Source organism: Typopeltis vanoorti, chromosome 9 (genome assembly GCF_054136105.1).
Source record: "Typopeltis vanoorti isolate ZY-2024b chromosome 9, IOZ_Tvanoo_1.0, whole genome shotgun sequence".
Lineage (NCBI taxonomy): Eukaryota > Metazoa > Arthropoda > Arachnida > Uropygi > Thelyphonidae > Typopeltis > Typopeltis vanoorti.
This window is the reverse complement of record NC_143557.1, coordinates 50,554,847-50,576,735: the sequence shown is the minus strand read 5'-3', so window position 1 is coordinate 50,576,735 and position 21,889 is coordinate 50,554,847. Positions and strand designations below refer to the sequence as shown.

Genomic DNA, 21,889 nt, shown 5'->3' with positions numbered 1-21,889 from the left:
GAATTAATAAGGCATACTTGTTTCTTACATTATATCAAAAATATATGAATGTAATTAAAGAAGCCTGTGAAATATTATTCAATCACACTAAAATCAATAATAATGATGGCCTAAAAATCTCGGGAATATGGATGGTGCACAATTCAACTCACATAACTTTTGTTTCTAACAAGGCAGAAAAATTCATCAATCCCTTACTCTAGGACTAATCGCTATAGGCATCAATTTGGCCAATTTACAAGTTTGTACCATTTACCAGTAAATGGCAGAAATGACCTTTAAAAATAATTTACCAGTAATTCGATTTTTCTACTGGTAAGTGAAAAAAAAAAAAATTTCGCACATTATAATAATTTTACTGCTGATTAATTTTGTAGATCAGTTTCTTGTTTGAATAAACTGATTAGACATACGTGAGTCTCATGGCTGTGCAGCATATGTTTATATTAACAAATAACAGCTTGAATTATTCCTTAATATAGTTCATGATTAACTTAACTTTGTAGTATTATAAAATTTCAGTATCAGAATCAGAGTTGTAAAAATCATTATACACTGTTCTGATCAATCAAACAAAATAGTGACTAACAGTAGTATGAGTTAGAGTCTATAATCCTGACCAATAAGATATGTTAATACTGATTCAGCAAGTTAAAGACAAAACCGCATTCTGTGATTTGTTCAGACTGACTGTGAGACAGTGAGTAATTTCAGTTATTTACATATTGTGTCAAACAGTAAAAAGTCAAAGATAATTCAGAATATTTCATGTGATATTTAATTATACAAATTAGAAAGGATTTTTTTTTGTTGTTGTTGCTGTGGATAATAATGTTGTATTATTTTAAAAGTAATGAAGCTGATATGTGGGTAACTGGATTTATATAAGCTGTGCTCTAAACCAAAAAGTACTAATGGTTTACAAATGGTTAAAGTGTTTACAATATATGTACCAGTAGTGTGTAACATTTTGAAGGTTACTTCTGTTAGTTTCATTCATAGAATTCACACACAAATTCAATTTATGAGTGAATTCTGTGTAATATGTCATCTAAATGATCTTAAATGATTAGGCAGCAACACAAACACTACAAATATGTAGCACTAAAACGTTAAAATAAGCAGTGCTAAAACATTAAAAATGTGCAGCACTGCAACACTAAAAATTATAGCATATCCATGTTGAAAGCGAGATCAATGAAAGTGTATGTATGTGACACATAGGTTGTCTTCCTTGGGAAAGACTGCCTATGTGTCTGAGTAAATCTGTGTTATTCACATGCCATCGTTGGATGGCATGTGAATAACACAGGCAGGTTAAGTAAAATTTTTATAATTCATTCAGTTTTCTAGCTCTTTCAAGATAATTTGCATAAGTTCTGAAAAGTCGGAGACTGTCTGTATTTAAAGAGGGAATGAAATGTGATTATACAACTCCTGAAATGAAATCATTCATGTCAAGACTGATTAGGATTCTAGATCAAAAATTACATTCTACGTAAACAGAACAACTGATGAAATCTTTAATTTCCAGAATAGCACATGATATCACAGGATAAATTCTCTTTCAGTAAATTTTGTAAATCTAAATTTTGTGAAAAATATTTATTGCAAGGAGATATAAAAACATTGTTAAGTCTTCAAAAATGATAAGAAAAATTGTCATGGAATATGCAAACAAAATTAGCAAACAAGTAATCAATGAAACAAAGCATAAACTTTGTGGTGAAACTAATTTTCACTACATTTTAACATTTGTTAAGTGGGCATATGTTAAAAACTGCTGATATATGAACATTAATGTTCATGTCCAATGGCAGATGTTTAACCTCCTTCAATATAAAATGAAAGAATTTGCTATTTCTTTTAGAAGTATCTATTACAACAGATGGAGATTCAGAAAAAAGTAGTAAAACAGATAAATGCAAATCATCAATTTATATTTAGCACATGGCATACAATTAGTTGTAGCAAAGTTCTGTATAGAGAAAATAATTTACATGAAAATAATGATGGCAAACAGGAAAAGACAGCTGTATGAATTAACTGATATAAACGAATGTAACAAACTCTGACAGCAATGAAGGAATTCATGATCTTGATGATTTAGAAGTGTAGCATGAAATCTGTTGATACTCAATTAAATTCTCAATTAAAAAGGGCATACAGATTGGAAATCAGATACCATTCCATTACAGATAATGAATTGCTCTCCTATACCATATTAGCACTCTAACTAGAAAAACTTGCTGTAGAACCATTACGATACATAAAAAGTGAGTTTATATCATTGGTGTAAAGTTGATATTTATGCTCAATGAATTAACAAATCAAAACATCTTTTTAAATCAATAAACTTAAAGATGCAATGATAGCTCATATAATGGAATGATTAAAAACTTCTGATATGCTTCAAAATCTTTATGATCCCAAGAAACCAAACAAACAAGATTACAGAATTTTAATAAAAAACAACAAATCATGGAGTTAACTGAACGAATTTATAATAAAAAAGAGAAAAAAGCAACTGAAGCAATCAAAGTAATCGGCTACATTATCATGAAGGAAAAACTTAAAATGTATTCTATGAAGATCTGACTCAAAATCAATTACAAGTCATTAGAAAGGAAATAAAATACTTCAAGGAGAAAAAATGCAAAACGTTTAACAATGGCTTCTGATTTCCTTATGACTACACAACCATCAAGAGTCAAATCCAAGAGAGCTTTTCCTATTGATGTATAGTGTATACAAAAATTAGACTATAAATGAAAAAAATAAAAGAGGTAGTATAGTGAAGATTTTTTTTTATATATATAGTTTCATATAATCTGTAGAGTACATGTGTGCTTGCACAGTTAGTTACAGTACATTGATTTATATACTGTAGATATTTGTATTTACACTGATTTATATGCTGAATTCACTTTTTGGGGGGGGGGGGGTTTGAAGTGTTGAAGGGTCTCACATCGGTGGTCATACAGTATCTGGATACAGAATGAATGAGAATGGGTTGGCAATTTGAGATTAGCCGACCAAATTGCATTCTTACTGGCCTAAACCACAATGTAAAATGATGGTACAACATGAAAGGATTTCATGAAGGCTGGGGGTGATGCCCAGTTAAATAAGGCCTGTTGTTTTTTGCTAGGAAAGAACCAGGGCAAACAGCAAATAGTCACCTACAAGAACAAATCCTGAAACACATCCCAACTCAACATCAGAGTTGAAGATCAGTACTATCAACATAAGAATCCTGAATGACAAATAAATGGAGTTGGCTGAGGAACTGGATAAGTACCAGATCAAAATAATAAGGATGACTGAAACAAAAAAGACAAAAACTGGTGAGATCTTTGTAAGCAATAAATACAAAATGTTATATTTAGGCAAAACAATCAAGGAAAAGAAGTTGTAGCTATAGTATTCAACACTAAATACGAGGCTAATGTTCTTGAATGGCAGGGAGTCTCAAGTAGAGTGATGTGGGTAAATATGAGAATGGGGAACTGGACAATGAGACTTATTTGTGCCTATGGTCCCACAGAAGGTTCCACTAAGGTAGAAGTGGAGGAATTTTTTTGAGGCTTTAGAAAAAGCAACTGACACAATGAAAAAAAAATGAAAAGTTGGTCCTTGTTGGGGATCTAAATAGCAGAGTAGGAAATGACTGTGAGACATACAAAAATATTTTGGGAAAATTTGGAAAAAAGAGCAAAGCTAATAATAATGGCAAATACCTGTTGGATTTCTGCTCAGGACATGGACTGATTATTACTAACACCAGGTTCCAACATAAAAATGTGCACAAATTCACATGGAGAGAAGAGGCAAGGAATAAGAAAAGTCTAATTGACTATGTTATTGTCGATAGTGATGTTTTCACCCTGGTGAAAGACACTGGAGTGTACAGAGTATTTGAAATTGGAAGTGATCACCATTCAGTCTTGAGCAGGATAAAATTGAATTTCGTATTGAAAAGAAGAACATATAAGAAAGTTTTGAAGTGAATAAAAGTTGAGCAGCTGTCAGATGTGAACTGCAGACTAAAATACACAAAGATTATTCACAAAAAAATAAAATAAAAGAGTTTGAGAACAGGAACTAAACCATGGAGATTCAGTGACAAATCCTTAAAAATAAAACTTGGATTGATCTTTGAAAGCCATCAAAAGCTAGAAATGTGGAAGGGCAGCTGGAGTAGATAACATTCGACCAGAAGTGCTCAAGTAGAGTGATGTGGGTAAATATGAGAATGGGGAACTGGACAATGAGACTTATTTGAAGTACTTAGTTGAAGTATAAAATTCTGAACTTGCAGTGGCTGCACTGCACAGTTCAGAAGGCCTGGACAGAGGCACGAATTCCAGATGATTGGAGTAGAGATCTCATGGTACCAATATACAAAAAGGGAAATAAAATTGAATGTGAGAATTACAGATGTACTTCCTTACTGAGTGTTCCTGGTAAGATTTATGCAAGTATACTTGAGAAATGGCTGAGAAGGATTGTAAAAAGGAAGCTTGGTGAAGAACAAGCTGGATTCAGGCCAAATAGAGGCTGTTAGGATCAGCTTTTCTTTAGGACAAATAGTTGAGAAATTGTGGGAATATAACAAAGATCTGTATTTAAGTTTTGTAGACTTCCAAAATTCATATGACAAGGTGCAAGAGGAAAGCTATTCAAAACACTAAAGTTATATGATTTTAATGGAACATTGTATGAAGCAATACTTCATACAGTGTTTGAAGTACATTATCTCCCTCCCTCCCGTTATTCATTATCTATATGGATCACATTATGAAGGAAAGTGGTATTAAACCTGATATCAAAATTGGAGATGTTATACTTTTAAATAAATCCGGTACAAGTCTTTCATTGTCTTTGACTAAATTGAATAACAGCTGTAATAGATTTGGAATGAAGGTCAGTAATAACAAGACAAAGACAATGAATTACTAAATAACTTAAGGAATTCACAACGTATACTGGAATATTAATTTATATTAATTTTTAATATTAATTTATATTCCAGTATACATTGTGAATTCCTTAAGTTATTTAGTAATCATGTGCAACCAACGTATAAGAAGCCATTCTATGAGAAAGACAATGAAAATAGGCAGAAACATTGAAAATATCAACTGCACTGCAAATGGAGAACATGTATAGAAAAAGTAAAACATTTCAGCTGCCAAGTCACAATTTTTAGTGAAGATAGTAAATTAAATATGGAAATAGACAATGGGATCAACAAAGCTGGTATGGTAGGAAGTCAACTGAATAAATATATATGGAATAAGAGAGAAATTAGCCAAAACACCAAATCAGCTGTATAAAGACAGTATTCAAGGCAATTTTAACTTATGGATCTGAGAGCTGGATCAGAAGTAAAACACTTGACCAAAGACTAGAGACCGCAGGTCTGAGTATCCTGAGCAAGATTAGGGGCATGAACAGATGGTATCAGTGGCAATATCATATTAAAATCAAGGATATTGGGAAAGAACTTGACATTGTTAGCATCCAGGAATGTGTTAGCAGAGATCATCTTGGGTGGTATGGTCATTTAAATAGAACTGGAGAGGAAAGATTAGCAAAACAAGTATTCTCTGCCAGTTTGGCAGAAAAACGACCCACAGGAAGGCCAATATGTATGTGTACTGATACAGTAAAAAGTGTCTTAGAAGACAGAAATATAAGATCTGATAGTGTAAGTCTTGGCAGGTAGCAGATTGATTTGGAAGAAAACTGTACAGAGGAAGTTAGTAATGATATAAAGTTTTTCATCAAATTCCTGACATGTACCCTCAAGGTACATGTCAGGAATTTGATGGTGATTATTTATATGTATAAACATCTTGGAATATGAATCAGTGCACAAGTTGATTTATAGTTTGGCTTCATAGCTAAAATTGACAAGGTTATCTGAACTCCCATGCGAGGATAGGGAGATTGTTAGTTGAGATGATTTGTGTAGTGCAAGGTTAGTCAAATGAAAGGAAACAGGGCAATGTGCTGCCTTCCAAAAAACTGTGCACTGGAATGGTGGTCAATTGAAGGATCACTGATATGAAGAGGTCTGTGAGAGAACAGAACCTTGTGGAATCCCAGTGTTAGTTAAATATTAGGAGGATAAGAAACCATCCCATTACACATACAGTGCATCTGGTCAGTAAGCTGGCAACCCAAACTACAGAAGTCATGGGGCAGACCAAATGATGAGTGCTTGCATAATAGGACTTTGTGCAAACCCAGTAAAAGGTTTTGGAGAGTGCAATCAACTGAGAATCACATGTTGACTGGAAATGGTGAAATCCACACCAGCAGTCAGTTATTTGTTGGGTGCCTTTGAGTGCAGGAGTTGGGTATTGAGAGAAGGAGCCAGTTCTAGTACACATCATCAGGACCGGGAGACTTTTTGTGTCTGACCTGGACAATATTCTTCTAATCTCTTTCTGGCAAAAATACAGAGGAGGGCATTGAGTACTGTGCATCTCGAATAGTTGGTGGGCATTTTTCATGATCAGTTATGCATGCATTGGAGAGAAAGTGTGAAGTTAGGAGACTGACTTTTTCAGTTGGTTATGACAAACTGCTCTGGCAAGAGACCAAAAGTTTTCACTGCCATTTGGACAAGATTCAAGTTTCCTACTTTTCTCTCCTACTGTTTTGTAAGTATTAATAATTTTCATGCAGCTGTTTCAGACTTGAGTATAAAATTGTAGAAGCAAAAATTCAAAGAATTTTTGCTTCTTCAGCCTTGGCAAACTTTTGGAGAATCAAGGTTTAGTTAAGGGATAGAAGTTCAGAGTAGTGTGGGAAGGTGTGTTTCCGTGTCAGCAAGGATTAGTTTGGTGATGTGTTCAAATGGGGTGAAAGGTTTGGGCTGAAAGGTGGAAAACAATAATCCAACCATGAGAATGAGGCACAGAAGTCACGAAGGTCATCCCACTTGACATTGTTATAATGCCAGACTACTCTTGTATGGAGTGGCTGTATCAGCATTATCCCACGAGAGAAGATAAAAGCACTAGATTGTGGTCTGAACTACCTAAGGGACCCACAACATTTGTGCTGCAGTTGAAAGGATCACTAATGAGGAAAAGATCTAGGGTCTTTGGGGAGTGGTAGGTGGATTGATACAGTAAAAGTGTCTTAGAAGACAGAAATATAAGATCTGATAATGTTGGAGTCTTGACAGGTAACAGATTGATTTGGAGGAAAATTGTACACAGGATGTTAGTAATGATGTAAATTTTCATGTAGTACTTCATATCCTGTACACCCCCTTGAGGGTACATGTCAGGAATTTGATGGTGATAAGTTATATGTACATATATTTTGGAATATGAATCAGTGCACAAGTTGATTTATAGTTTGGCTTCAAATATTATTTTCAGATATTATTTGAAATTAAGAGTTAAACCACCTGGAATCCTTGATGCTGCATGCTAAATGTTCAGATGAACATTTAGCATGTAGCAATATTTCCAGGTCATTGGTGATAGCAAATATCTCAGAATCTCTGCCTGCTTGGTCTGTGCAAATGTTGGTGCTGTGAAAATTAATATCTCCTAGATGATTTTGCTATTAGTAAAGTGGGACTGGAAAAAATCACCATTTAAGGAAAGGAAGTAAAAGAGCTCAAAGCAGTTGGTGGCAATGGGTGAGAAACAGAGACAGTAAATGAATTTGATGGAATGGCACAGGGAGATTTTTAACCAAAGGTCAAAGTCAGGTGAGTCTAGGTTGGGTGCTCTCTGACGCGGCATGTCAGAGTGGATATATGCAGACACCACTTTTAGGTCAAAAGGAATCAAAGAGTGTGTAACTGAGAAAGCTGAGATAAGTAGCTCTGGGGGCAAGGATCTGAATTTCTTCCAGGAAAAGTTGGCGAGATTTTGCAGAATGGGGAACACTACTGTGATTGGAGGCCATGTACTTCAGTGAAGTGAATTTGGAAGTTTCTTTGGGGCACATATTTGAATGCATGGGTTATGTACATTTCCATGGTGGCTAACAGCTTCAATTTCTGCATTAACTTACCTTTTTTTTGTAGTTGATGATCCAACCATCATTATCTCTGAGCAAATGTTAGGGCAGGCCGAGCTCATGTGTGTGATTAGGGGCAAGTGCTTTTGAACTTGTTGACTACTGTTATTAGTTCTCATGTGCTCATTAGTGTGTCACAAGTCACTTGCACAAGGCATGAAAAGTGCGGTCCATTCTGCCTTTTTCGTGGGTTTGAAATAATCGAATCTAATGATTTTTCTGGGATCGAAGTTGAATTCATCTGCTAATCTGATTATGTCATTCTTTAGTGATTCGTCAGTTTCCATTTGAAAGCGCAAAATAATCACACTGAATTTTTTGTTGTTTTCAGTCTTGATCAAGTCATGTATCGCTGATGGGATGAAGCCTCCGTAAGTCAGTCGGTCTGGGTTCGATTCCCATTCATGACGTGAGGAACCTTTATCTGGTCTCTTTCGACTAAATGTTAGCTGTCTCATACGAAAGTAGAGGGTTTTTTCACCTGGAAACTTGGGTTTTTCATCCCTCAAAACAGGCAAACCGGTCCATGAACACACACGGATCTACAGTGATAAAATCGATACTTAATCCCCCATTACGAGGGCTCAACCAGTCCTAAGGGACAGTTGAGGAAAGGGGAACCCCACACAAAATAAATAAACTGATGGGATGAGTCATGAAGTTTGTTATTGTTGTCAACAACAAACAAAAGCCAAGTTCAAGCTTGGCTTCCAGTATTCTAATTTTGCACCAGAAGGTTTCGTACACAGTGTTAAAATACTGTTCAAGGTGAACATTCAATGTGCTTTCCCAAGTTCAGGAGATGCTTTACTAAAGCGAGGAACAATGGACAAAAAAAAACACTAGTTGAAGTCAATGAGTTGTTTGTGTGCCAATTCCTCTATTTTTTTTTCCAAAGCAAGCAAAATCAATGGAAACAGAAATCACACGAGTTTTTTTTTTCTTGTTGGTAATACAGTTGACCCTTGAAGAATGCGGGTTTGAACTGTACGTTTCCACTTATATGCTTTTTTTTAATTTTTTTTTTTTTGTGAATATATTGGAAATTTTTTTAGAGATTTTGACAATTTGAAAAAAAATCACAGACAAACCATGTAACTTAGAAATATTGAAAAAATTAAGAAAAAGTTAGGTATGTCATGAATGCATAAAATATATGTAGATACTAATCTATTTTATCATTTACTACCATAAAATATAGAGAAATAAAAAAAACTATTATAAAAAAGTTAAAATTTATCAAAAACTTATGCACGCAAAGCCCATGCACAATGCCATTCAGAATTGAGAGATATAAACAAATGTAAACATGCAGTAATAAGTTATCACTACATAAAACTAACTGTTATTAATTAGTTAAAAATTAAATTAATTAGCATAAATTTTAAAAATTATAATAATTCATTCATTAGTGTATAGGCTAGGCTACCATAAAGCAATCACATTGCTGCTTCTTTATTATCAATGCATGAATCGTTATACCTGTAAATAAATATGAATAATTTCTTTTTCACATTATCTTTTCTTTCTTTTTTGATGTCTACTGTTAGCATAACATATGACATCTACAATGTTTTGTATCATATAAGACAATATTGATGTAGGTACAGAAATATGATTCATTTTGTAAACAGACGATGTAAACTTACAGTATCAATATATACAGTACAGTACAGTACTGAAATGTATTTTCAATTCCTTATGATATTTTTAATAAGATTTTCTTTTCTCTAGTTTACTTTATTGTAAGAATACAGTATATAATACATAAAACATACAAAATATATGTTAATCAACTGTTTATGTTATTACTAAGGCTTCTGGTCAATGGTAGGCTATTAATAGTTAAATTTTTTGGGGAGTCAAAAGTTATATGCAGATTTTCAAACAACGCAGGAAGTCGGCATCCCTAACCGCCACGTTGTTCAAATGTCAACTGCATTTAGTTTACAACTACAGCAACTGTCTGGCAGAGGTATTCTAATGCATTCCCAAGGTCAGGAGATTAAATCAGGTAGGTGTTTAATGACTGAATGAAGAGGTAAGGAATGCAATTTGGAAGAAGGAATTATGGAGACAACACAAGTGGTAAGAGAGACAGTTGCATGAGATGTACAAAGAGCATGCGAGAAAGTTGATTCACTCATAAGGGTAGCAAAAGTGCAGTATGAGCAGCAGTTAGCTACTCAGGTGAAAAATCCTAAGGAGTTCTTTTGATATTAGGGACAAAAGAAAATGATTTACGGGAGGAGAAGCCAACGACTGTTAGGGATCAGAAAATATATGAGGGATTGAGTAAACGATGTCATTAAGGCTACACGATTTGATGGTATATATCACAATGTGTTGTTAACTCCTTGGAACATTCTATGTTCCTGCTTTAATGTACCTCTTTAATACAAATCTCAGATTGGCTCAAGTTTCAAAGGAGTGGAAAGAGGTGCAAACTGTTCTGCTTCCTTAATGGGATGATAAGACTAGGTTTTGAATTATGTCAATATGTGTATGTCTGGAGTTGTGGTTAAAGTGTCAGTCAAAGATTAGTCAGGACTAAGATTCAGAAATGGGTTGGTTACAGCAACATTCTCTTTGATGGATGTAATGGGTTTGCTAAAGGAAGATTGTACTGAAACACAATACCATGGAGACAAAATGCATCGGCAAAGGGGAATGTGCATACAGTTGTATGTTTAGATTTTGCAAAAGCCTTTAGTAATTTGCCACATGACAAGCTGGTAATTAAACTGGATCTGATAGGGTTAGATAGTTGATTAACATGCCAGATTGGAGATCGTTTGTCTATTTGACTGTTTTCAGCAAGTTGTGTATGGCAGAGCAATATCCCAGAAAAGAAATGTGACTAAGAGGCTAGCTTGGTACCAGTACTGTTTAAGCTAGATGTTAATTATATTGGGGAAGGTTTGAATGATGATATGCCGCTGATGCAAAGTTGAGAAGAACTATGAAGAATACAGTAGACATTGCAAGAAGACTTGTACAGACTGTATAAATGAGTGGGGATATCAGTTCAATGTTGGTAAGTGCAATGGCAATCAAGGAAAAGAAGGTGTAGCCATAGTATTCAACACAAAATACGAGGCTAATCTTCTTGAATGGCAGTAAGTCTCAAGTAGAGTAATGTGGGCAAATATGAGAATGAGGAACTGGACAATGAGACTTATTTGTGCCTATGATCCCACAGAAGGTTCTACTAAGGTAGAAGTGGAGGAATTTTTTGATGCTTTAGAAAAAGCAACTGACACAATGAAAAATGAAAAGTTGGTCCTTGTTGGGGATCTAAATAGTAGAGTAGGAAATGATTGTGAGACATACAAAAATATTTTGGGAAAATTTGGAGAAAAGAGCAAAGCTAATAATAATGGCAAATATCTGTTGGATTTCTGCTTAGGACATGGACTAGTTATTACTAACACCATGTTCCAACATAAAAATGTGCACAAATTCACATGGAGAGAAGAGGCTAGGAATAAGAAAAGTCTCATTGACCATGTTATTGTTGATAGTGATGTTTTCTCCCTGGTGCAGGACACCAGAGTGTACAAAGGATTTGAAATTGGAAGTGATCACTATTTAGTCTTCAGCAGGATAAAATTGAATTTCATATTGAAAAGAATAACATGTAAAAAAGTTTTAAAGCGAATAAAAGTTGAGCAGCTCTCAGATGTGAACTGTAGACTAAAATACACAAAGATTATTGAAGAAAAAATGAAAGAGTTTGAGAACAGGAACCAAACCTTGGAGATTCAGTGGCAAGCCTTCAAGAAAACACTGACAGATTCAGCCAGAGAGGCATGTGGTGAGCTTGTCTGCAAGGATAGAAAAATCAGAACTCCTTGGTGGACACAGGAAGTTAAAGAGGCAGTGAAGGAAAAGAAGAAAGCATATCAAAAGTTCCTGTCAAATAAGTCAGCTTGTGCTCTTAGAGAATACAGAGACAAATGCAAGAATGCTAAACACTGTGTAAAACTAGCTAAACAAAAGTCATGGGAGGACTTTGCCAAGAATATAGAAAATAAATATCAAGAAGGTGGCAAAATATTCTGGAGGTTGTTGAAGAAGCTTAGGAATGGAGGAAAGAGTGCTGTAAAAGGAGTTAAAGATGATAAAGGTGACATAAAAACTGGAATAAAAGATATCCTTGAAGTATGGAGTAATTAGTTTGAAAAACTGCTAAATGAAAACAGTGATGACAGCACAGTGGTAAAAAACACTGACCAGGCATGTACATACTTGAAGTAGAAAAAGCCATCAAAGGCTTGAAATGTGGAAAGGCAGCAGGAGTAGATGATATTTGACTAGAAATGCTGAAGTATGGTGGTATAAGAATCTTACAGTGGCTGCACTGCATAGTTCAGAAAGCCTGGACAGAGGGACGAATTCCCGATGATTGGAGTAGAGCTCTCGTAGTACTCATATATAAAAAGGGAAATAAAACTGAATGTGAGAATTACAGAGGTATTTCCCTACTGAGTGCTTTTGGCAAACTCTATGCAAGTATACTTGAGAAACAGTTGAGAAGAACTGTGGAAGAAAAGCTTGGTGAAGAACAAGCTGGATTCAGGCCAAACAGAGGCTGTCAAGATCAGATCTTCACTTTACGACAAATAGTCGAGAAAGCATGGGAATATAACAAAGATCTGTATTTAAGCTTTGTCGATTTGGAAAAGGCATATGATAATGTGCCAAGAGAGAAGCTATTCAATACGCTGCAGTTATATGGTGTCAATGGGGCATTATATCAAGCAATACTTAGTCTTTATTTGAGTTTTAAGTCAGCAGTTAGAATTGAAGGAAGTACAGGAAGATGGTTTAATGTTAAATCTGGTGTGAGGCAAGGATGTACATTATCCCCTCTGTTATTCATTATCTATATGGATCACATTATGAAGGAAAGTGGTATTAAACATGATATCAAAATTGGAGATGTTAATGTCAGCTCTTTGCTTTATGAGGTTGATGTTATACTTCTAAATAAATCTGCTACAAGTCTGCAAGATTCTCTGACTAAATTGAATAGCTGTTGTAATAGATATGATATGAAGGTCAGCAATAAAAAGACAAAGACAATGAAAATAGGCAGAATCATTGAAAATGTCAACTGTGTTGTGAATGGAGAACCTGTGGAACAAGTAAAACATTTCAGCTACTTAGGCACGATTTTTACTGAAGATGGTAAATTAAATATAGAAATAGACAACAGAATCAGCAAAGCTGGTATGGTGGGAAGTCAATTGAATAAATTCATATGGAATAAGAGAGAAATTAGTCGGAACACTAAATCAGCTGTATACAAGACAGTGTTCAAACCAGTTTTAACTTATGGATCTGAGAGCTGGGTCAGAAGTAAAACACTTGACCAAAGACTAGAGACCGCAGATATGAGAGTCCTGAGAAAGATTATAGGCGTGAACAGATGGCATCAATGGCAATATCATATTAAAAATGAAGATATTAGGAAAGAACTTGACATTGTCTGCATCCAGGAATGCGTTAGCAGAGCTAATCTCAGGTGGTATGGTCACCTAAACAGAATGGGCGAGGAAAGATTAGCAAAACAAGTGTTCTCTGCCAGGTTGGCAGCAAAACGCCCCAGAGAAAGATCAAGATATAGGTGGATTGATACGGTACAAAGTGCCTTAGACGATAGAAATATAAGATCTGATAATGTTGGAGTCTTGACAAGTAACAGACTGATTTGGAGGAAAATTGTAGATAGGAAGTTAGTAACGATATAATTTTTTCAGGTAGTACTATCATATCCTGTACACCCCTTGTGGGTACATGGCAGGAATTTGATGATGATGATGATGATGTTGGTAAGTGTGAGATATAAATTGGAAGGCACATTGTTAATTATATTGGGGAAGGATTGAATGATGATATGCTGCTGATGCAAAGTTGAGAAAAACTATGAAGAGTACAGTAGACATTGCAAGAAGACTTGTACAGACTGTATAAATGAGTGGGGATATCAATTCAATGTTGGTAAGTGTGAGATTTAAATTTGGAAGGCACAGATGGAATGCAGAGTATGCAGTTGAAGGGGGGAGATCTTAGAAGAGATGGAGGATCTGGAGGTGATGCTAGACAAGAACCTGAAGTTTCAAGAACATATTTCTAAAATTGAAGACAGCATAGCAGATTATGGCAATGATATAGAGGACAATGAAGTGTAGGGATGTTCTTGTTCCACTGTATAAGGATTTGATTAGGCCACATATGGACTATCATGCAGTGATTTGGTAACCTGGTTTTCAAAAGGATGAACAAATATTGGAAAGGGTCTAGAGATGACTAAGGTGGCTGTTGAATGTTAAATATGAGGACATGCTGAAAGAATGTAAATTTATAGAGGCCTATGAATAGAAGTCGAAGGGAGAATATGATTGAGTCATATAAATATATTACCACATTGATCTGGTAAGGGATCGTTACCACATCAATGTGGATGAGGTTTTTCATAGAATGGGGAGAGACAGAAGGAGCCATCTCTGGAACCTAGATATGGTGTGAATGGGGGGGGGGGGAGAAAGTTGTTTGCATAGAGACTGATCGATGGTTGGAATGCATTGGCTGAGAGTGCCGTCAGTTAATGCATTTAAGGCTCAGTATGATGATTTGTATGTGAGCATGTATGACAGCATGCTCCTTGGAGGCAATGATTGCTAAACATAAGTTGATGTACTTTGGCCATATTATGTGAGCCGATGAATCATTGGAAAAGGCAGTTATGTTGGGGAAGAGAAGAGGAAGACATTAAAAGAATTAGAGAATAAAAGGATTTATCAACTTGAACTTACAATTGCTGAAAAAAAGGACATGAGGCTAAATGGGATGGAGAGTCTTTGTTCACAAGATCACCAAGAGATGAAAATGACTGGATGGCACATAACATGACTGGATAACACATAGCATGTGTGATGACCTTCCACAATGAGTCTTTGGACTCCATGAAAGTCTGATGATAACAACGATAACAATGATGCAGCCCAGAGGTGCTTCAGAATATCCAAATAAAGAACTGATCAAATCAGACCAGAAAAACAATTTGGACACGAGTTTCTAATATAAACTAGTCATGAGATATTGGCATATCATAATAACTAGTGTGCTATTTAGGGGTAGCCAGGCAAATAAATGAAATACAAAATATAGAAAATAGGGAATAATGTACAAGTACACTAAAATTTTATCACTTACCTTACTTTTAATATTAAAAGTCCATTCTTTACGTACATTTTTCTCAGAAACTCTAAGGTTAAGTTCAGGGGTTACTTTTACATGAACAAAATCTAGGTTTTCTTTCATGATGAGTTCCTTATTTGAAGAATGGGCTAATCTATCTAGCAAATGTTCTCCATAATGATTACCATGAAGCCGACTCTCCCTGGCTTGCTGTACCCTTGCTTGACGGTACAAAAATCGTTCTTTCCATTCTATCAATTCTTCAGTACTGTGTGCTTCACTGCATTGCTGTCCAAATTTACATTTTAAACTGCTAGAATACCTAAATAAAGAAAATAACTTTCAAATGGAAATTATGCAAAATAAATGGGGGGGGGGAAGAGTTTATTATAGAATAACTAACAATTTATATTTATGCAAGATTTATATCAAAATGAGGACCATCTTGATTTCAGGAGTACATATTTTGCTGTATGGCATATAAAGATATTTCACTGGTGGGATTTTTGTTGATACTGATGGTGTGCTTTTGTCTGTATTTTTTACTTTATAGTGGGATGTAAACAGCCTAGTATGGCCATATTGCAATCTCAATGATGTTCAATTAAACATTATTTTAAAGGATGAATGGTGGATCCAGATTAACAGGAATAGCAAATTTGTGAATAATATTATGTCAGTTTTTCTTTTTTTTAATTAAGTAATCCATTAATCTTAAACATGCAGATTGGTAAATGGGAGATGTTCCATTACTATACGTGTTTAGCTTTTTTTTTTTTCCTTTTGATTGAATGACTAACATCAGGAGCTACATGAAACTTGCTTTTCAGAATATTTCAAATATAAAGTGCAAATGAGAGTTACTGCTATAACATGGTAAAATTCTAATTAAAATATGATTAAAAAAAATAGAGCAGCTTTCATAGGTGTACTCTAGACTCGCAAATGTTCAAGGGAAAAAAAATGAAGTTCGAAAACAAAAACCAAATAATGGAAAGAGAGTGGCAGATTGAAGAAAATACTAACTGCTTCAGCCAAAGAACCATATAGTGAAGTTGTCTGCAAGGGTAGAAAAAACAGAACACACTGTACCACTCAAGAGGTTAAAGAGGTAGTCATAAAAAATAAGAACGCCATTCAAATAATAAAAGTTACTAGCATGCAAGTCAGCATGTGTTCTGAGAGAGCATAGAGAAAAATTTAAGAAAATAAAGCAGTGTGTAAAAGTAGCTGAACAAGTCATGGGAAGACTTTAGTAAGAATATAGAAGATAATAGGTAGAAAAATGTTCTAGAGGCTGAAAAAGCTAAAATATGAAGGTAAGATTACCATATAAGGCATCAGAGATATTAAAGACAACATGACAGAAGATCAATATATCCTAGATCTTTGGAGAAATTACTTTGAAAGGCTGTTAAATGAAACAAATAGTAACAGAATGGTGGAGAAAACCATTGAAAACCTGAAATGGGAAAGGCAGCTGGAGTAGATGTTATTCAACCAGAAATGCAGAAATGTGGAAATATGTTTTCAAGTATGGGCTACACTGCTAATTCAGAAGTTATGGCCAGAATTCCAGATGATTCTAGTAGAAGAGCTCTCATAGTACCCATCTATTAAAAAAACCTCTAAATAAAGCAATATGAGACTTACAGAAGAATTTCCCCTACTGAGTATTCCAAGTAATATTTAGGCAAGCATACTTGAGAAGAAAATAAGAAAAACTGTATTAGAGAAACTCTAAGAAGAGCCACTTAATTCAGGGCAGTCAGGATCAGACTTTAGCTATGACATATAGAATATAACAAGGATCTAGTCTTAAATTTTGTACATCTAGGAAAAAGGGCATGACAAGGTGCCAAGAGAAAAGCTGTTTAAAACACTACAGTTATACAGTGTAAAGAGGACATTAAATTGCGCAATGTGTAGTCTATACTAGCTACATACAAGTTAAAACTACTGTTTTAACATGTATACTATAAATCAAGGCTGTCCAACTTTAGGTAATCCGAGGAGCGCATTAAAAAAAAAATTATCCAAGGGCTGCATCACAATGAGTATGTAGTAATTTGGTGAGCAGCAGCAGTGACCTCGAAAGCTGAACAAACGAACAACACTAATTGCCCACTAATCGCACGCTCACGTTCCCTGTGAGCACCTGGAGCATGCACGTTTGAACAAAACAGTGCAAGAACGCTTCTTTGACACATCTAATATTTGAAAAACAAGTGGGTATATAGTGAAGCAAAAACACCAAATAAAATTACCAACATCGAGATTATCGATTAGTAACAGAATTAAAATATCTACTACATATTCGATTCAAATTGTCATTTTATTTTTTCGCTTGTGAAAATCAGACTGAAGATTTCAAGTAGAAAGTAGATACACATCCAAATTTTGAATTGCACAGAAGGGGTCATATGGTAGCACTTGACAGGATAAAAGGCAAAAGGCTGTGCTAAGTGAATTCTGTTTGAAGAAAGCTCTTTTTGTAAAAGATTAAAAAACCCACAGGTGGGCCGAACAAAATCGCAACATGGGCCACATGCGGCCCACGGGCAGTGCTTCGGCTAGCCCTCAGTAAATGAAGCTATATACTGTTTAAACTATTTTTAACTTACACATTTAAAGCTAAGTTAGAAATACACTGGTGTCGAAACCAAAGGGTGAATGCATTTCTGAAGATTACAATTGCAAATTCAGACAAATCAGCTTGTGGCAATTTGTATAACTGAAGATTTCAAGTAGAAAGTAGTACACATCCAAATTTTGAATCGCACAGAAGGGGTCATATGGTAGCATTTGACAGGATAAAAGGCAAAAGGCTGCGCTAAGTGAATTCTGTTTGAAGAAAGCTCTTTTCGTGAAAGATTAAAATTGTAAACTTGAATGTCTTGTAATGTCTCAAAGACATCATCTAGAGTTCATGTGGGGGGGAGAATTATTGGAAAGCTTCAAGAAGGCTGCAGAATTACTGATATTGCCAGAAAGTTTTGAACCTCACATCGTATCCAGGCTCTCAGCATTTCAAACCAATGGAATGTGTTCCAGACATTTGCTAACAGGTCGCCTTCACTCTACCACGGAGCATGAAGACAGAGATTTGATTATAATGATTATAATCCCAAATCATAATCGACCTACCATGGCAGGTCAGCTTGCAAGTCAGCTCCATTCAAGCACAGGTACATGGATATCTTTACAAACTGTGGCAAGACATCTGCAACAAGTAAGTCTATAGGCCCAAAAGACTGTAGTCAACATCCCTTTATCCACAGCTCATCGTAGAGTATGTTTACAGTGGCGTTATATCCATAAAAATTTAACAAGACACCAACGGACTAATGTACTGTTTACAGATGAATTGTTTTAGTCTTTCCTCCGATTCTAGGTGACACTTGATCTGGAGTGAAAGTGGTATTGCTTACCATCACAAGAACGTTCTTGAAAGGCATGGATACAGCAGTCATGGAGTCGTGTATCAGGAGGCATTATGCTTAATGGGCGCACCGAGCAGCAAGTGCTGGGGAAAAAAAGGATTGTTACTGGTGAATGGCAATGCAACTAAGTTCTTCAACATCCTATTCAATTGTTCCTTGGTGCTGTAGGTGAAGAATTAATTTTTGTGGATGATAATGCCACACCACATCATACAAAAGCAGTAGAGATACTTCTGGAGACCAAGGATATTAATCGAATCGAGTGGCCAGCATGCTCTCCAGATCTCAACAACATAGAAGATGTTTGGGACATAGTAGGTAGATGCATTACTGCTTGAAATTCCTCTCCAGAAAACAAACAAGGCCTTATTCTTGCTCTGAAGAAGGAGTCGACCAGTTTGCCTCAAGAACTCCTGAATCACTTGGTGCTAAGCATGGTACGACATTGGGAGAGTTGCATCACAGTTTTGGGTGGACATATTCCATACTTAAATGTTCTCTGTATAGCTTTCTGTAAGCACCATGCATTAATTCGTTTACTACATCCTTACGAAATTGCTAACTTGGCAAAAATATATTGCAATTTAATTTATACAAAATTTATAGCACTTTTTTGTTTAATATAATTTATTAGTATGCTGGCAATAAATTTATGTCCACATTTGGCTGTAGACATGAACATTTTTTCATATACAGGTAAAAATGCAGTTCATCCTTAGCTTTTGGACACCAATGTTAAACACTAGATCAAAGACTAGAAACCATAGATATGAGAATTCTGTAAAAACATGTTGATATTGCAAGCATTCGGAAATGTGTGTGGAGAGCTAATCTCAGGTGGTATGATCACTTAAACAGAATGGGACCGGAAAGATTCGAAAAATAGGCATTTGATGCCAGAAAAAAAAAAAAAAAAAAGAGGAAGACAAAGATCACAATGGATTGATGCAGACAGATGTACCTTATGAGATGAAAATATAAGATGCCAATAATGGAGTCCTGAGAGATTTAGCAGAAAACTCAATAGGGAGTTAGTTGTCCCTTCAGGGGGTACAACATATCTGGAATTTGATTATGATAACAGTGTGTGTGTGTGTGTAGTACCATTGACAGGGTGAAGCATAGAGGCAGCCTGCCTCATGGTGTGGCTCAATAAGGGCACTCGTTCATCAATATTGTGGCAGGCAGCATCGCTACGCTAACAATTCCTGTTAGCATAGCAAGTGTGGAAATACGTTTTTCCAAGCTTAAACTGATTAAAAATTATTTGCGAACAGCAATGACCCAAGAAAGATTGGTCGGTCTAGCGACTATATTGAGAGAGGCAGATATAGCTTATAATTTAAATTTAGAAGAGCTTATAAAGTTTTACTGTGCAATATCCTTGTAGAGCAAACATTTAATTAATATTATTATGTAATCGTTTGGCATTAATGTTTCTCTTGTAATAAAAACAAAATAACAATTGGAGATTTTCTTATATTTTTGTCTTATAATCCATGAGAGGCGATATTTAATTGTTGGTCTCACAATGCGATCTAATCTGGCGACGGCTCTGTGTGTGTGTGTGTGTGTGTGTGTGTGTGTGTGTGTGTGTGTGTGTGTGTGTGTGTGTGTGTGTGTGTGTGTGTGTGAAATTTTTATTACTTTACAATTACAATGACTTGCATATCTATGTTACTAATGATAGTGTATATAATTATTATAAATAACTTTAATTCATCTATTTGATTTGACATACTAGGAGTAATTTTTGAATACAGTTAAAATATTTTAGGATAATATTACTTTCTACTGAGTTAAATAGTTGAGTCTGAAATCAGCGAGAACATATACTAGTTAATATTTCAGCATTAAGAAGATAATAATCACAGGCATTATGCAAATAATGGTTAGCGTGAGCTCTAACAATGAGTATCGACTCCACGGAGATGTCTGTGTTATAAAAATAATATTATTATAAAACATGATCAGATATGTCAGCTGGAAGGTAACTGATCATATAAGTCTTCTGCTGTTTTCATCTGGAAAGCAAGGTGAAAAGTGAAGTTACTGGAACCACCACATCCTAAACACAACAGAAGATGCATACCATAAAAAAAAGTGAAACTAGCAGGAGAAGGAGAGTAGAATTTTGTTCATATAATTAATTCAGAGACTAAGAAAAGGGAGCTTCTGTAGATTGGTCAATACTGACAATGCCCTTTAGTTGGAAACACCAGGGAGTATTGTAATAATCCTGCTTCGTCTTCTATTATTTCTTTAGGTGTCATAAAATGTTGAATGCTGCCATTTTGTTATATTCTACTATATCTTATTTTTGTTCACACTCTATAGTATAACAAATTTGTTTTGACTGCACCAGTTAGACTATGTATTGAGTGCAAAGCAATAAGATTCTAAATTGAAGACAAAGCCGATATTGTTATTATTCCCTGCTAAAGTTAATCTTCACTTTAATTCAGTCATAGATCTTAATCACTTAATCTAAGATTGATACTCAACTTTTCATTACTTAATCTTATGCAGGTTCAAATATTTTTGGGGATAGTACATTGACAAAATCAGTCCAATTTGTTGTTCACAAACCATTTAATTAAATTAAGAATTCTTATTAAACTGTTTGATCCATATTAGCACATTTATACAATAGGATCACAATTCATAGTAACTTACAAATGTTTTTTCTAAATTAGTTTTAATTCTCCAACATTTCTACTCTTAAAACCTAAATACAATGTAATACATCCTACTAGTCATTCTTATACAATTTGAATGTAAAGCACACGTTGAGTGAGCTTCAAGGTGTGCTTGAATCTTGACCATAATGTAATGTGCATTGCATGATGGGATTCAAGGCAATTCCTGTGAAGTCATTAGCCTCTATATACAAGTTGTCCTGTCAAGAAGTTATTTCATGCAGAAACTTTGTTTGCTTACACTTGGATAAAGATAGAAATCAAGAATAAAATTTCTTGGCATCTTTAATTTATAACATAACCAAATTAAAAAACTTTCAACAAGAAATGTCATTGCTTGCATTATTACTATAAATCCTTTTGTATGCGATAACTTAATCGCAAAACTTTGTTAAACTAATGTGACGCATGGAAACGACATCACTATATGTAACGATGTAAATGCATGGCCATATGGCAATTTCAGAAGATGCGTGAAGTTTCGAG

The 21,889-nt window shown here is 35.0% G+C and overlaps 1 protein-coding gene across 3 annotated transcripts in view; it reads right to left on the bottom strand.

The window, feature by feature from the left end:
• Helz (Helicase with zinc finger) overlaps nucleotides 1-21,889 on the bottom strand; it is a 492,230-nt gene that overhangs the window by 355,321 nt on the left and 115,020 nt on the right. For all 3 annotated transcript variants that reach the window (XM_090397541.1, XM_090397543.1, XM_090397542.1), the window contains one exon: nucleotides 15,277-15,583. In XM_090397541.1, the coding sequence (XP_090253667.1) occupies nucleotides 15,277-15,583 (307 nt within the window). The remainder of the gene's footprint in view (nucleotides 1-15,276; nucleotides 15,584-21,889) is intronic.